The 14,783-nt window shown below is 40.0% G+C and overlaps 2 protein-coding genes across 2 annotated transcripts; both read right to left on the bottom strand.

Annotated features, from left to right (window-relative positions):
• Positions 1 to 1,060: 1,060 nt before the first annotated feature.
• On the bottom strand, positions 1,061 to 3,804 carry LOC129903358 (MDIS1-interacting receptor like kinase 2-like). The gene is made up of 2 exons (XM_055978895.1): positions 1,632 to 3,804; positions 1,061 to 1,527 (listed from the first exon to the last, which is right to left on the bottom strand). The coding sequence occupies exons 1-2, from the start codon at positions 3,724 to 3,726 to the stop codon at positions 1,181 to 1,183; spliced, it is 2,442 nt and encodes an 813-aa protein (XP_055834870.1). The 5' UTR covers positions 3,727 to 3,804; the 3' UTR covers positions 1,061 to 1,180.
• A 62-nt stretch (positions 3,805 to 3,866) lies between these two features.
• Positions 3,867 to 4,913, bottom strand: LOC129903359 (probable leucine-rich repeat receptor-like protein kinase At1g35710). Its single transcript, XM_055978897.1, has one exon. It carries the CDS (start codon positions 4,881 to 4,883, stop codon positions 3,885 to 3,887), a length of 999 nt encoding a protein of 332 aa, XP_055834872.1. The 5' UTR covers positions 4,884 to 4,913; the 3' UTR covers positions 3,867 to 3,884.
• Between the last annotated feature and the right edge of the window lie 9,870 nt (positions 4,914 to 14,783).

Genomic DNA, 14,783 nt, shown 5'->3' on the forward strand with positions numbered 1-14,783 from the left:
TAAGTGAAATGTTGATGTCAAGTTTAAGGGGCAAGCGATAGGTTTGGCCAAGAAAATATTGTAATTTAAGGTTAGAGAAGAGTTTTGAAAAATGTTTTTCTTAGTTTTTGGAAAGAAGCCATTTTCTTCAAATTTGAGGAAAATAAGTTTATTTGAAAAATATTTTCCAAAATATTTAAATCAACCAAATATGAGAAAATTAAAAAATATTCTCATACCAAACACACTCTTAGTTTCAACTTTTGCTTATGAGATGGCCCGAGAAGAAGAAAAGTCTCAGTCTCTCACATACATCAGTCATTCTCATGAATGCTTTTATTTTGGGTGATTTTTAATTTTTGCCCATCAAATTAGTGGTGTTTAATTTTTGCCCTTGAGCACTTTAACATATAATGACCAAAATATCTTGACATTCAAAAAAAAATATCACAAGACAAAATATATATTTCGTCTTACAATATAATACAAGTTATGTCTTACAAGGCATAACAAGGTATGCCGCTTAATTCTAATGAACTTATGCTGGTATAACTTCAGTTCATAACACACATAACTTAGTTCCTATAAAATGTATCTATATTCATAAGTTCAGTTTCAAAATATTATGTTTCAAAATAATTGTGTTATTAATAGTATTTAGTAAAATATTGCGTTGCAATTTTAGGATATGTATTAACTAGTTCATTATAAAAATGATAATTTTGCCCCAAACTTAATTATGCATATGTTTGATAGTTTTAGAACTTATGGATTAAAGATATGTTTCATTTTATTTTTTAAAAGGTGAAATATGTTTTCCAAAAACAGTAAATTAAAAACAAGGAGCTGGAGTTGGTCTTTTAACAGATTTCAGAAAGAGTCATATTTCAGAAAAATTATGGCAGGACGAATTTATGGTTATTAACAACAGTGACTAGTATGGTATTTGCTTGGATCAATCATGGCCAAAAGGAAACTTTTAAGAGTCGCAAACCAAAAGACTAGTAAATCATTAAAACTAGAGTTCCTGCATATGTTCTATAGAACAATCGAAAGCAACAAAAAATGCAACAACTTGAATTCTTGATTTTTTCTGAAGGCCAAAGAAGCAGAAGAAATTTACTTCTCTAGTGAAATATCTCCAATATTTTACAACCACAATTTCTGTTTATTGAGATGTTAGTTTGATACATATCAGGGATTATGTAGCTCGCCTTACATGGGGATTTCTCTGACGAGTATGTGGACGTGCATCCATTGATGATAACTTATGAGATATGAAGTGCATTGTTGGCCTTGATTTTGGAGTTTCAAGCAAACAAGAGCATGCTAGCTTGATGATAAAAAACAAAACCTCTTTTACTCTATCTGCAGGATATGGAAGACGTTCATCCAGCAAATCGCTAAGCTGCTCATGATCTATAATCGATGAATTTGCTAGCACAGTAATGTATTCCCCAAGATGCTTTCCTTTGATTATCTCCAATGATAATACTCCAAAGCTATACACATCACACATTTGCGTAACCTTCATAGTATATGCAAGCTCTGAACAATACAATTTCCAAAACAATATTAACAATTTAAATGTGTTAATGAGATAAACACAATGGAGTGTTTGGCTATAGTTCATGAAATATTTAAAAACTTACCAGGTGCAACATAGCCATATGTGCCTGCTAGCGTAGTGCAGTTGGATGAGTCTGGCTTGAGAAGCTTAGCTATGCCAAAATCTGAAACACGAGCTTCATACTCGGAGTCAAGCAAAACATTACTGCTTGATATGTCTCGATGAACAATTGGTGGTGAACAATCCTGGTGCATGTAAGATAAAGCAAAAGCAACACCTTTGATGATATTCACCCTTTTAAGCCAATCCAATTTCTTGGACTCAACTTCATTGCTCAAAATACTAGACAAACTCCCCCTCTCCACATACTCATAAACCAAGAATGAGTGATGTGCATTCGAACAATAGCCGTAGAGGTTCACAATGTTCCGGTGCTTGATCCCAGTCAATGCCCTTACTTCATTCATGAAGCTTTTGGGATGTGTATTCTCAAATGAAGAATGAAGTCTCTTCACAGCTATATTCCCTAATGATGGAAGGTTTACCTTGTAAGCGCTTCCGTGTCCTCCCTGCCCGATGCAAAATTTTGCATCAAACTCTTCTGTGGCGTTTAAGATGTCCCTGTACAATGCCTTTCCATCTAACATGGATATTGAAAGCCAACCATCATCCCTTCTTTCAACATCTCCAACTTTCCTTCTTTTATCACACATAAACAGAACACCAATGAAAACACAGAGTAGAACTAGTGCTCCCATAACAGGAAGTACAGTGATGAGGATGAGTTTGCGTCCCTTCGCCAATGAGTGCTTCTTCACCACAGAAGATGGCCTTTTGCAGGGCTGAAGTCCAGTTACATTGCCGCAAAGACCTTTATTACCTTCCAATGAAGCATTCATAAAAGCTTTATTATTAGGGATTGAACCCTCCAACTCATTGTATGACAATACGACATCCTGCAAACCAGTCAAACTTTCGAGTTCTTCCGGAATGCGCCCAGATAGGCCATTGTGGGAAAGATTTAAGTTTACCAACACCTTCAAATTGGCTAACTGAGGGGGCATATCTCCAACCAGAAGATTATGGCTCAAATCAAGTACATTAAGCTGAGTTATCCTCCCTATCTCCATTGGAATTCTCTGGCCAAACTTGTTGTTGCTCAGGTTCAACTGAAACAAGTGCATGAAATCTCCTATAAACGTTGGGATCGACCCATTCAATCTGTTGTCTGACAGATCGAGGGACTCTAACTTTATCAGTGACCCAAGTTCCCGAGGTATATTGCCTGAAATATAGTTGTTTTGCACAAAAAGATTAACCAGAGAGGTTAATTTTCCAAATTCCTTTGGAATCTGCCCAATCAAATGATTCGATGAAAGATCTAGTCCTAGAAGCCCTTTGATGTTTCCAATTTCTGGTGGTATGCTGCCACCAATGTTGTTTCTGGCTATCCGCAGATCAGTCAAATTTTTGCATTTCCCCCAGTTGCTGCTGAGTTCACCATGAAAATCATTGTCACTCAAATCAATGAACACAAGCTCTGGATGGATGCCAAAAGCATCAGATAAATTCCCACTAAAACTGTTGTTATCGAAGCGAACCCTTTTCAAACTCGAACACTTGCTCAAGCTTCTTGGGATTGGCCCTGTAAGATTGTTACTATTGACTGTTAAGTTCACAAGTTTCCCACCTTGGCAAAGCCGCTCTGGCAACTGGCCTGAAAAGTCATTGTAAGACATTGACAGGAAAACCAAGTGATCCAAATATGCAAGTTCGTTTGGAATGGGACCAGAAAGTTGGTTAGAATTAAGTTGTAGAGTTTCAAGCTCCGTTAAATCGCCTAAAGTGGTTGGAATTGAACCACTAAGCTGATTATGGGATAGCGACATATCATTGAGGTTTTTCAAATTCCCCAACTCACTAGGAATGGGACCAGAAAGTTGGTTAGAATAAAGGTACATAATTTTGAGGCGAGTTAAATCGCCTAAAGTGGTTGGAATTGAACCACTAAGCTGATTATGGGATAGCTCCATATCATTGAGGTTTTTCAAATTCCCCAACTCACTAGGAATGGGACCAGAAAGTTGGTTAGACTGAAGGTACAGAATTTTGAGGCCAATTAAATCGCCTAAAGTGGTTGGAATTGAACCACTAAGGTGATTATGGGATAGCTCCATATCATTGAGGTTTTTCAAATTCCCCAACTCACTAGGAATGGGACCAGAAAGTTGGTTAGAATGAAGGTACAGAATTTTGAGGCCAATTAAATCGCCTAAAATGGTTGGAATTGAACCACTAAGGTGATTATGGGATAGCTCCATATCATTGAGGTTTTTCAAATTCCCCAACTCACTAGGAATGGGACCAGAACGTTGTTAGAATGAAGGTACATAATTTCAAGCTCTGTTAAATCGCCTAAAGTGGTTGGAATTGAACCACTAAGCTGATTATGGGATAACTTCATATCATTGAGGTTTTTCAAATTCCCCAACTCACTAGGAATGGGACCAGAAAGTTGGTTAGACTGAAGGTACAGAATTTTGAGGCCAATTAAATCGCCTAAAGTGGTTGGAATTGAACCACTAAGCTGATTATGGGATAGCTCCATATCATTGAGGTTTTTCAAATTCCCCAACTCACTAGGAATGGGACCAGAAAGTTGGTTAGAATGAAGGTACAGAATTTTGAGGCCAATTAAATCGCCTAAAGTGGTTGGAATTGAACCACTGAGCTGATTATGGGATAGCTTCATATCATTGAGATTTTTCAAATTCCCCAACTCAGTAGGAATGGGACCAGAAAGTTGGTTAGAATGAAGGTACAGAAGTTTTAGTCCAGGCAAATCAGAAAGATTATTACTCTGTAAAAATAAATTCTCAAGTGACTTTATTTTCCCTATTTCTGCAGGAATTGAACCAGAAAGTTTACTATGGGATAGTGAGACGATTTGAGGTGGGATTTTGCCTGAAAACTTATTAGACGACAAGTCAAGATAGACAAGATTAGTGAGGTTTCCTATTGCAGGGGGGATGATACCAGAAAACTGGTTCATGCTAAGATCAACATATTGAAGAAACGGGAGAGATGAAAATGGAAAATCATAGAGTGTACCAACAACACTATTATTCAGCCTGTTTATCCGACCATTAAAGCACATAACTCCATACCAATCCCTGCATGAATCAGTACTTAGTGTCCATGAAGCCAATAAGGAATTATTTTGGTTTAGGAAAGTTGCTTTCCATTTGAGGAGAGCAGTTGCTTCCTCAGTGGAAGCAAAAGTAACAGTGAAGAGAGTGAAAAACTGAAGGAAATAAAATATTCTGGGAATCATCTTGAAGGATAAAAGATTTCAGTTGTTTGTTTTTGTTATTGACTACTTGTGCAGTTATAGTTTTATATTGCAGTGAATCACTACAAGTCTTGCTGAGTTTAATTCTCAGCTTGTAAAACACGGGTAGAATTAGAACGACTTGGAAGTCAATGAGTCACTGTTCGTGTGAGTATATACCAACGAATTAAAAGTCATTTGGTAATTGACGGGCTACAAGTCATTGCACAATTTACATTTCAAATAGTCTGGTCTTTAATTTTTATCTTTTAAGAATCGAACTTATGCTTAGTGGGCATAAATTCATGCAGTGAAAGTTCCACGAGAGTAATATTTGTTACAAGGATAAAAATTAAATACCAACACAAAATTTTAAGAACATAAGTGCCAATGACCCTGTCAATAGTGCTTGTAGCGTTTTAGCCAGTCATGTAGTACAGAATGTTGTAAATATGTTTAGAGGAATTTTCATAAATAGCTTTAGTTTGAACCATAATTATGAATAATAGCTATAGTTTGTATAATTACAATTTATAGCAATAGTTTTAGAGAGGAGAGAGACGAGCAAGAGCGAGAGAGATAGAGGAGAAAGCCAAATAGTCTGTATCTCAAATGCAACTTGTATCTCAAAATTAAAATTGAAATACACAGATACGCAATTTCCTCTCTCTCTCTTCCAAACTCGCACATAGATACACAAATACATATAATAGCTTTAAAACTAAATCATAGATACACATATACACATTACATCACCTCTAAAACAAATACATACACACAGTTTTGTATCAATTTTTTGTGATAAAAATTAAAGACCAATACAAAAATTTAAGAACATAAGTGCAAATGACCCTGTCAATAGTTGTATCATTTTTGCGGGCCATGTTGCACGGGATGTCGCAATTTTTGTTGAAATTTTCAAAAAATAGCTATAATTTGAACCATAATTATGAATAATAGTTATAATTTGCGTAATTACAATTCATAATAAAGTAGGTAGTAGCTTAAATAACACACGACTTGTGAGTCAATGGATGTAATTCTCAGCTTGTAAAATACGGGGTAGACTCGGAACGACTTGGAAGTCAATGAGTTACTGTTCATGTAAGTGTGGTACTTAGCCTTAAATTAAGATGAGGAAATATATCGGGAGATCTCCAAAAATATAATCAAAAGTCATTTTGTAATTGACGAGCTAATGGACATGCAATAGAAAGAAATTAAACAACTTGCCTTTCAAAAAAGCTTATTTTTAATTTGTCTTTTAATAATAAAACTTATGCTCAGTGGGCATAAGTTCTCAAGTCATGCAGTGGGATATTATGACGTAAAAAAATAAACTTATGCCTGCAAAAGTTGTTTGTCATGAAGAAAAAAATTGAAGTCCAACACAAACTTTTAAGAACATAAGTGTCAATGACCCTATCAATAGTTGTATCATTTTTCGGACCATGACTGCGGAATGTTGCAATTTTTGTTGGGATGGCCCAAGAAGAAGAAATGTCTCACAGTTTTTGTTCGGATGGCTGAAATTTGTAGCGCTTGGAAGTGAGAAGAAAAAGAGCAGCACAAAATGTGGCAAGTCTCGAGTATTACAAACTTCCAGCTATTATAGATATAAACTTACCAATGTTTACATCAAACCATAATTTGTATTATTAGATACAAATCATTAAACATAGATTAAGTGATAAAAGTATATGTGCAAACAAGTCATGCACCTATTGGTTTATTGTAAACACCAAATGTGAAAATATTTCACCAATAAGATTTATATGGGAAATTCTTCAATTGGCTAAGGCAGACAGTAAAAAGACAGAAGAAATTATAAATGTCCCCACTCCACGCGCAGCAAACCTGACATCTCTTGGCAGGAATATACATTAGTTAGCCCATACATAAGAAAATTGAAGCATGAAACTTTAGCAATAGCAACAGGTCCATCACACACTACCTTCGACTTCTCATTACAGCCTCATTAACCAACCATAATGAGCAAACCCTACAAAAACCAAATGCTTCTGAACGAATATCTAGTCACCTTTCCCAACTTCCTCACCAAACCCACAGCCATTTAGCAAAAAGTACTTGTCCAATATGGTAATTAAGCACATACTATTGAAACCCCTATGAGAGGGCACAAATTCTTAGAGAGAGAGCACCTTAACATAGTAATTTATCCCCTACTTGCATCAATCACCAGAGTTCTAATACACAAGCACATTGGAACCCTAATAGACAAAGGGCATCATGCCCGCCTATAGTAATGAAAATACCATAGCCGCTATCCCATAACCTCAACTAAAATGTTGTGGCACTAAAACCACTAGGACCTCAAGAGATCAGGAGTTCCAATTCCCCCTCTAAATGCCATTGGAAAGTTCTACTGTGACTTCTATAAACTAATTGCAAATATGAAGATAATACGGAAGGTGGGAATACATGCATCCAACTACTAGAAGATGGAGTCGAAGAAGGTTAAGTTTGATAAATTAACATCTCACAGGAATCGATCAGATCTCCAAATCGATAATGTGCACACATTTCGCTGAAAAAATAACCACTGAAACATCGGATGGTGCATATCAGAGGAGACTGATAACAATATAAACACACAACTTGCTGGATCTTACTATGATAATATGGGAGTACTGTAACACCCCTCAAAAATTTTTCCTGAGGTTCGGACCTTTTTTATATTCGGGTAGGGTCGAACTCGAGTATTGTGGAGCATTTGCATGAGTAAGATGAGTCTTTGAGAAATTGAGCAGCGTTAGATGTGATGTGGGGTCATGAAGCACCCCTAGGACCAAATCAAATCCAAAAGATTCATCGTGGCTAAGTTTGAGGAGGAGTTCGCATAAGGGGTTGACTTTTAACAACCCTATCTTTTGAAAGACGACAATCTGGGTAGCCCACGACCCATCAAACTAAAGATCGTCGAGTCTTATTTCCAACGCCATCAAGAATGTAATTTTTGGAGTTCGGAGTCGAAAGATATGACGATCCTAAGATGAACTAGCACGGCAGGGATTTTCAGGCCTGGGTTGCAATTGCTGGAAAACTGGGCTTCGCGTCGCAGTGGCGCGATGCGCCACTATCGCGCCAGGAACACGCCTCAGTAGTTTGGCCCCTGGCGCGATGCGCCACTATCGCGCCAGGAACACGCCTCAGAAGTTTGGCCCCTGGCGCGGCGCGCCACTACGAGGTGTGCAGGGTTTTTCAAGCCAATTTCCAGAACCCAGAAAATATGTCCTTGGCGCTGTAAGGGCGCGACGCGCCACTATCTCGCCAAGAATGTGCCTCAGTAGTTTGGTCCTTGGCGCGGCGCGCCACTACGAGATGTGCGGGTTTTAGGCGTAATCAGCCTGGCGCTGCAATGGCGCGATACGCCATTATCGCACCCAGGGCATTTTTAGCCTATTTTCAGAATGGAATTCAACCAAATTATATATGTATCATCTTTGGGCATTTTGGGATCACAATTTGCAGCCCCACTCTCTCTCTAGAAAAGCCCTAGAAAACTCTTTCTTCTTCATCTTCTTCTTCTTCTTCTCTATTTCCAACAAGAGATTGTTTCAAGAGCTTCAAGACTTCAAGCTTTCCATTCAAGACCCAACAACAAGGTTTCTTCAAAAGTATATTCTAAGGTATGTAAGGTTATGCAAAACATGGGTTGAGTCCAACCATGTGCCCTACTCTTGCTTTGAGGTTAGATGTCCATGAAAAATGGAGTTTCTAGGTATGGTTTATGTTTGAATGAGTTTTGTTCCCTATTTATTTGATGCTATATGTGTTGATGTTGTTGAGCTAAGAAGTTCCTAAAACCTTCATGTTAGTATGAGTTGATGAAGAGGACTTGTTAATATGTTTTTGTTGATCTCTTTAACCATGTGATTATGTTGCATAAGTCAATTTCCTTAAATGTGTTATTCTACTTGAATTGTTGAGCTAAAGTCATAGAGTTGTGATGAGTATTGAGGAGATGTCATAAATGCTTATCTAAATGAGGCTTGATCGAGTTGATTGGAGGATAGAATTGACGAGTGGACAAGGACCTAAATGAGACTTGCCATTATGACTTAATTGAGTTGAGAATGAGGATAGAGTTGATGAGTGGGAAATGTTCTACATGAAACTAGCCGTGAGGGCTTGTTTGAGATGATTGGAGGGAGTCTTATGAGCATAGATTCATGGAAGGAGTATCGAGCACCGAAGCGGGTAAGAGTATAGTCCATACTCGAACCCCAAAAACTACGATGTCAACGTAGGTAGGGATGGAACCGTTAAAGTTAGATGCTTCCCATGGGATCAAACCGTTAAAGTCGGATGTTTCCCATTTATTTATCCTGACATGATAGGACTTGACTAATCGATGATATCCATGATTAGGGAGGCGTTCATGCCCTGGCAAGGTATGGACGGACGTGGCAACAACGTCTGATTGTTGTACTATCACTGCTCATAGGTGATGGTTGTCGGATAAGAAAAACTCCCATTTAGGTCTTGATAGTGCTCCGAGTCAGTTGAGTTGAGTGGCTTATGAGTTAGTCCCGTCTAAACTATTCTTGTTAGACTTAGGACACTTGAGTGAGTTGTCATGTATGTAGGAGTTGAGATCCTGAGTTGATGTTGATGTTTTCTGATGTTTGTTTCATCCGGCTATTTTACATACTCGTACATTCCATGTACTGATGCCATTTGGCCTGCATCGTTTCATGATGCAGAGATAGGTACTAGAGATCATCAACCGGTGCTCCGTTGAAGATCCACATACACTTCCATCCAGTTGGTGAGTCCTCCTAATTTCCGGAGGATGTTGAGCTTTCGTGTATAATTTTATTGTCGTTTCCTTTATTTTGATTGTCGGTAGTCATGGGCTTGTCATTGCCACCTTCTAGATTTTGATAGAGGCTTCATAGACTAGAGTGTGGGAAGGTTGGACTGCTATATTTTTGAGAAGCCTTGTTATAACTATTTTGTTGAGTTGATAGTAATTGGCCCTCGGCCCTCATATTATGAATGAATGATTGTGTGACTGAATCAGGTGGTTCGCTTGGAGGCCAGAAGTGGATTTCGAGTGCCGATCGCGCCTAAGATACCCCCCCGTGGCGTGACAAACATGGTATCAGAGCCCAGAGTTCAAGAGTCCTAGGGAGTCTATGAAGCCGTGTCTAGTAAAGTCTTGCTTATGGGTATGTTGTGCACCACACTTATAATCAAGAGGCTATAAGACATTAGGAATTGTTTCACTTCTTTTATACTTTGGAATTCGTGCGATAGAGTTAAACTCTATAAAACTCCTTTTTAATTCGTGCGTTTGTACGTTACAGATGATGCCTCTTAAACGTATGGCTAGCTAGAGAAATGTTGACAACGCCGAGATGCCTCAATCAGAGGTACGCCCAGCAAGGGCTAGAGGCTGACCTACGAGATATGCGGAGGCACCTCAAGTGTCTGCTACTCCGCCTGCACCCACATCAGAGGCAGAATTTCGTGGGGCGATTGCAATGCTCACGCAATTAATGGCTGCTCGGAATGGTAACCAGAGTTCACCCACTCTTAGCTCTAGTTCCCAAGAGCCATCTGCTGCCACTAGAATTAGAGACTTTCTGAGAATGAATCCGCCGGCATTCACGGGTTCTAAGGTTGATGAAGACCCCCAAAATTTTATTAATGAGATGTGGAAAATTCTGAAAGCTATGCATGCTACGGAGATTGAGGGGGTTGAGTTGGTGTCTTATCAACTCAAGGATGTGGCAAACATTTGGTATAATCAATGGAAACAAGGTAGAGGTGAGGATGTTGAACCTGCTATGTGGGATGAATTTGAAGGAGCTTTTCTTGACCACTTCTTTCCCCGAGAATTAAGGGAAGCGAAGGTGGAGGAGTATGTAAATCTAAAACAAGAAGGCATGATTGTTAAGGAGTATGGCCTGAAGTTCATCCAGTTGTCCAGGTATGCTCCAAAAATGATCCCAGATATGAGGTCAAAAATGAGGAAGTTCGTCTCCGGGTTAGGGAGGCATGTGAAGAAGGAGTGCAAAGCGGCATTATTAATCTCCGATATGGATATTTCCAGATTAATGGCGTATGCTCAACAGGTAGAGTCGCCAGAATTTCAGACCCCAGGGTTCTCAATCCCAGGCCAGCATAAGTCAAGGCTCGAGAGGGAAGCCACCCTGCAACAAGTGTGGTAGGATCCACTTGGGAGAATGCAGAGCGGGAAGGGTTGGTTGTTATAAATACAGCCAAATGGACCATTTTCAGAGAGAGTGTCCAACAAGGGGAAACAGAGCCCAGCATTCTACCACCGTACCACCGGCTAGAGGTAATCAGAGGGGCACTACTTCTGGCACCATCGGAGGTACAAACCATTTATATGCCATGGGTAGTCACCAAGATCAAGAGAACTCTCCAAACGTCGTGACGGGTATGATTCGAGTCTCTTCTCTTGATTGTTACGTGTTGATGGATCCAGGTGCCACGCTATCTTTTGTGACTCCTTATGTGGCTAGTAAATTCAATAAAATTCCTGAATGTCTTCTTGAGCCTTTCAGTGTAGCTACTCCTGTCGGTGATTCTGTCCTAGCTGAAAGAGTCTATAGAGATAGCACTGTGTCAATTCATCACAGGGATACCTTGGCTGACTTGATTGAGTTGGACATGGTTGATTTCGATGTGATCCTTGGCATGGACTGGCTTCATGTCTGTTATGCCTCTATTGATTGTAGAACTCGGATTGTTAAGTTCAAGTTCCCGAATGAGGCAGTCATAGAGTGGAAGGGGAGTCCTGTCGTGCCTAAGGGTAAGTTTATTTCTTACCTTAAAGCTAGAAAGCTAATCTTAAAAGGGTGTGTTTATCACATTGTCCGAGTGAAAGATGACAATATTGAGTCCCCACCCTTTGAGTCAGTTCCTATTGTCAACGAGTTTCCTGACATTTTTCCTGAAGATCTGCCTGTAGTCCCTCCGGATAGGGAGATCAACTTTGGGATTGATGTTTTTCCTGATACCCAGCCAATCTCAATCCCTCCATATAGAATGGCTCCGGCCGAGTTGAAGGAGTTGAAAGAACAGTTGAAAGACTTGTTGGATAAGGGATTCATTAGGCTGAGTGTCTCACCATGGGGTGCTTCGGTCCTATTTGTGCGAAAGAAGGATGGGTCCCTTAGAATGTGTATTGACTACAGGCAGCTAAACAAGGTCACCGTAAAGAACAAGTACCCTCTCCCCAGAATAGATGACTTATTTGATCAACTTTAGGGTGCCACGTGTTTCTCAAAGATAGACCTGAGATATGGCTACCATCAGTTGAAGGTGAGGGAGTGTGATATTCTGAAGACCGTTTTTCGGACTCGTTATGGCCACTTTGAATTTTTGGTCATGTCCTTTGGGTTGATTAATGCCCCCGTAGCTTTTATGGATCTCATAAACCGGATATTTAAACCATATATGGATATGTTCGTGATTGTATTCATAGATGATATCTTGGTTTACTCCAAGAATGAGGAGGAGCACGCCCATCATCTTAGTGTCGTCTTGCAAACCTTGAAGGACCAGGTATTATATGCAAAGTTCTCCAAATGTGAATTTTGTCTTGCATCAGTGGCTTTCCTAGGCCACATTGTATCTGGAGATGGTATTCGGGTTGATGCTCAGAAAATCGAGGCAGTGCAGAATTGGCCTAGACCCACATCCTCGACGGAGATAAGAAGCTTCTTGGGTTTAGCCGGCTACTATCGAAGGTTTGCAGAGGGATTCTCATCCATATCATCACCATTGACTAAGCTAACCCAAAAGAAGGCTAAGTTCCAATGGTCCGATGCTTGTGAGGAGAGTTTCCAGAAACTAAAGGCCAAGCTAACCACTGCTCCTGTCTTGACTTTGCCCGATGGAACAAAGGGCTTTGTGACCTACTGTGATGCATCCAGAATTGGTTTGGGTTGTGTGTTGATGCAAAAGGCAAAGGTGATAGTCTATGCTTCAAGACAGCTTAAGATTCATGAGCGGAACTACCCAACTCATGACCTCGAGCTGGCAGCTGTGGTGTTTGCGATTAAAATTTAGCGCCACTATTTGTATGGAGTGCATGTTGATGTATTCACCGATCACAAGAGCTTATAATATTTATTCAGTCAGAAGGAACTCAACCTGAGGCAAAGGAGATGGCTCGAGATACTCAAGGACTATAACATGAGCATCCTCTGCCATCCAGGTAAAGTTAATGTGGTTGCTGATGCTCTTAGCAGGTTGTCTATGGGTAGCACTACCCATGTAGAGGAGGGAAAGAGGGAATTAGCGAAGGAAGTACATAGATTAGCCCAATTGGGAGTTCGTCTGGAAGAGAACAATGAAGGTGGAGTTACCGTTCAGGATGGGTCTACATCCTCACTTGTGGCAAAGGTAAAGGAGAATCAAGACCGAGATCCCGTCCTTCTCTAATTGAAGGGAGTTGTTCACAAACAAGAGGTAATGGTTTTTACCAAAGGGGGGGATGGTGTGTTGAGGTACCAAAATAGATTGTGTGTGCTTGATGTCGATGATGTTAGAGAGAGGATTATGGTCGAAGCGCATAGTTCCAGGTACTCTATTCATCCAGGATCCACAAAAATGTATCACGACTTGAGGGAAATCTATTAGTGGAGTGGGATGAAGAGGGATATTGCGGAATTTGTTTCCAAGTGCTCGAATTGCCAACAGGTGAAGGTTGAACATCAAAGGTCATGTGGTTTAACCCAAAACATAGAAATTTCGGAATAGAAGTGGGAGATGATCAACATGGACTTTATCACGGGTTTGCCAAAGTTCCAAAAGCAACACGATTCGATTTGGGTAATTGTGGATAGGATGACGAAATGAGCTCACTTTTTGGCGGTTAAGACTACTGACACCGCAGAGGATTATGCAAAGTTGTACATTCGAGAGATCGTCAGACTGCATGGGGTTCCCTTGTCTATCATCTCAGACAGAGGAGGTCAATTCACTTCCCAATTTTGGAAATCCTTTCAGAAGGGACTGGGTTCGAAGGTGAACTTGAGCACAGCCTTCCATCCCCAAACAGAGGGCCAGGCAGAGCGCACCATCCAGATATTGAAAGATATATTGAGGGCATGTGTGCTTGACTTCAAGGGAAATTGGGATGATCACTTACCTCTCATAGAGTTTGCATATAACAATAGCTATCATGCAAGCATCCAAATGGCTCCTTATGAAGCTTTGTATGGGAGGAGGTGTAGATCGCCTATTGGGTGGTTTGAAGTTGGTGAAGTTGAGTTGATTGGGCCTGACTTTGTTCACCAAGCCATGAAGAAGGTGAGAGTTATTCAAGAGAGGCTAAAGACAGCCCAAAGCCACCAAAAATCTTACACTGATGTGAGGAGGAGAGACTTGGAGTTTGAGGTAGGTGATTGGATATACTTGAAAGTGTCACACATGAAGGGCGTCATGAGGTTTGGAAAGAAGGGAAAGCTTAGTCCTCGATATATTAGTCCTTACCAGATTTTGAGGTGGATTGGGAGTGTTGCTTATGAGTTGGAGTTACCTTTAGAGTTATACTCTATTTATCCGGTGTTTCACGTTTCGATGTTGAAAAAGTGCTTGGGCGATCCCTCGTTGGTAGTCCCCATTGATAGTATTGGAGTAAAGGATAGCTTATCCTATGAAGAGGTTCCGGTCCAAATCCTTGATCGTTAAATTCACAAGTTGAGGAATAAAGAGATCGCCTCAGTTAAAGTCTTGTGGAGGAATCAATTTGTTGAGGAAGCCACGTGGGAAGCGAAGGAATCTATGAAATCTAAATATCCACATCTATTCGGGCCTACCGACGAGAATATTGAAGGTAATGTCCATTTTCTTGATGTGAATTTGTATGCGCATTATGAGTTTGATTGGTAATTGTTT

The sequence above is a fragment of the Solanum dulcamara genome, chromosome 9 (assembly GCF_947179165.1).
Source record: "Solanum dulcamara chromosome 9, daSolDulc1.2, whole genome shotgun sequence".
Taxonomy (NCBI): domain Eukaryota; kingdom Viridiplantae; phylum Streptophyta; class Magnoliopsida; order Solanales; family Solanaceae; genus Solanum; species Solanum dulcamara.

Excerpts from the sequence above, each read along its gene's own strand:
- LOC129903358 (XM_055978895.1), bottom strand. The coding sequence starts at position 3,726 with ATGGAGCTATCCCATAATCACCTTAGTGGTTCAATTCCAACCACTTTA. Across the intron at positions 1,528-1,631 it reads ATATGGCTATGTTGCACCTG|AGCTTGCATATACTATGAAG; the intron begins GTAAGTTTTTAA and ends TGTATTGTTCAG.
- LOC129903359 (XM_055978897.1), bottom strand. The coding sequence starts at position 4,883 with ATGATTCCCAGAATATTTTATTTCCTTCAGTTTTTCACTCTCTTCACT.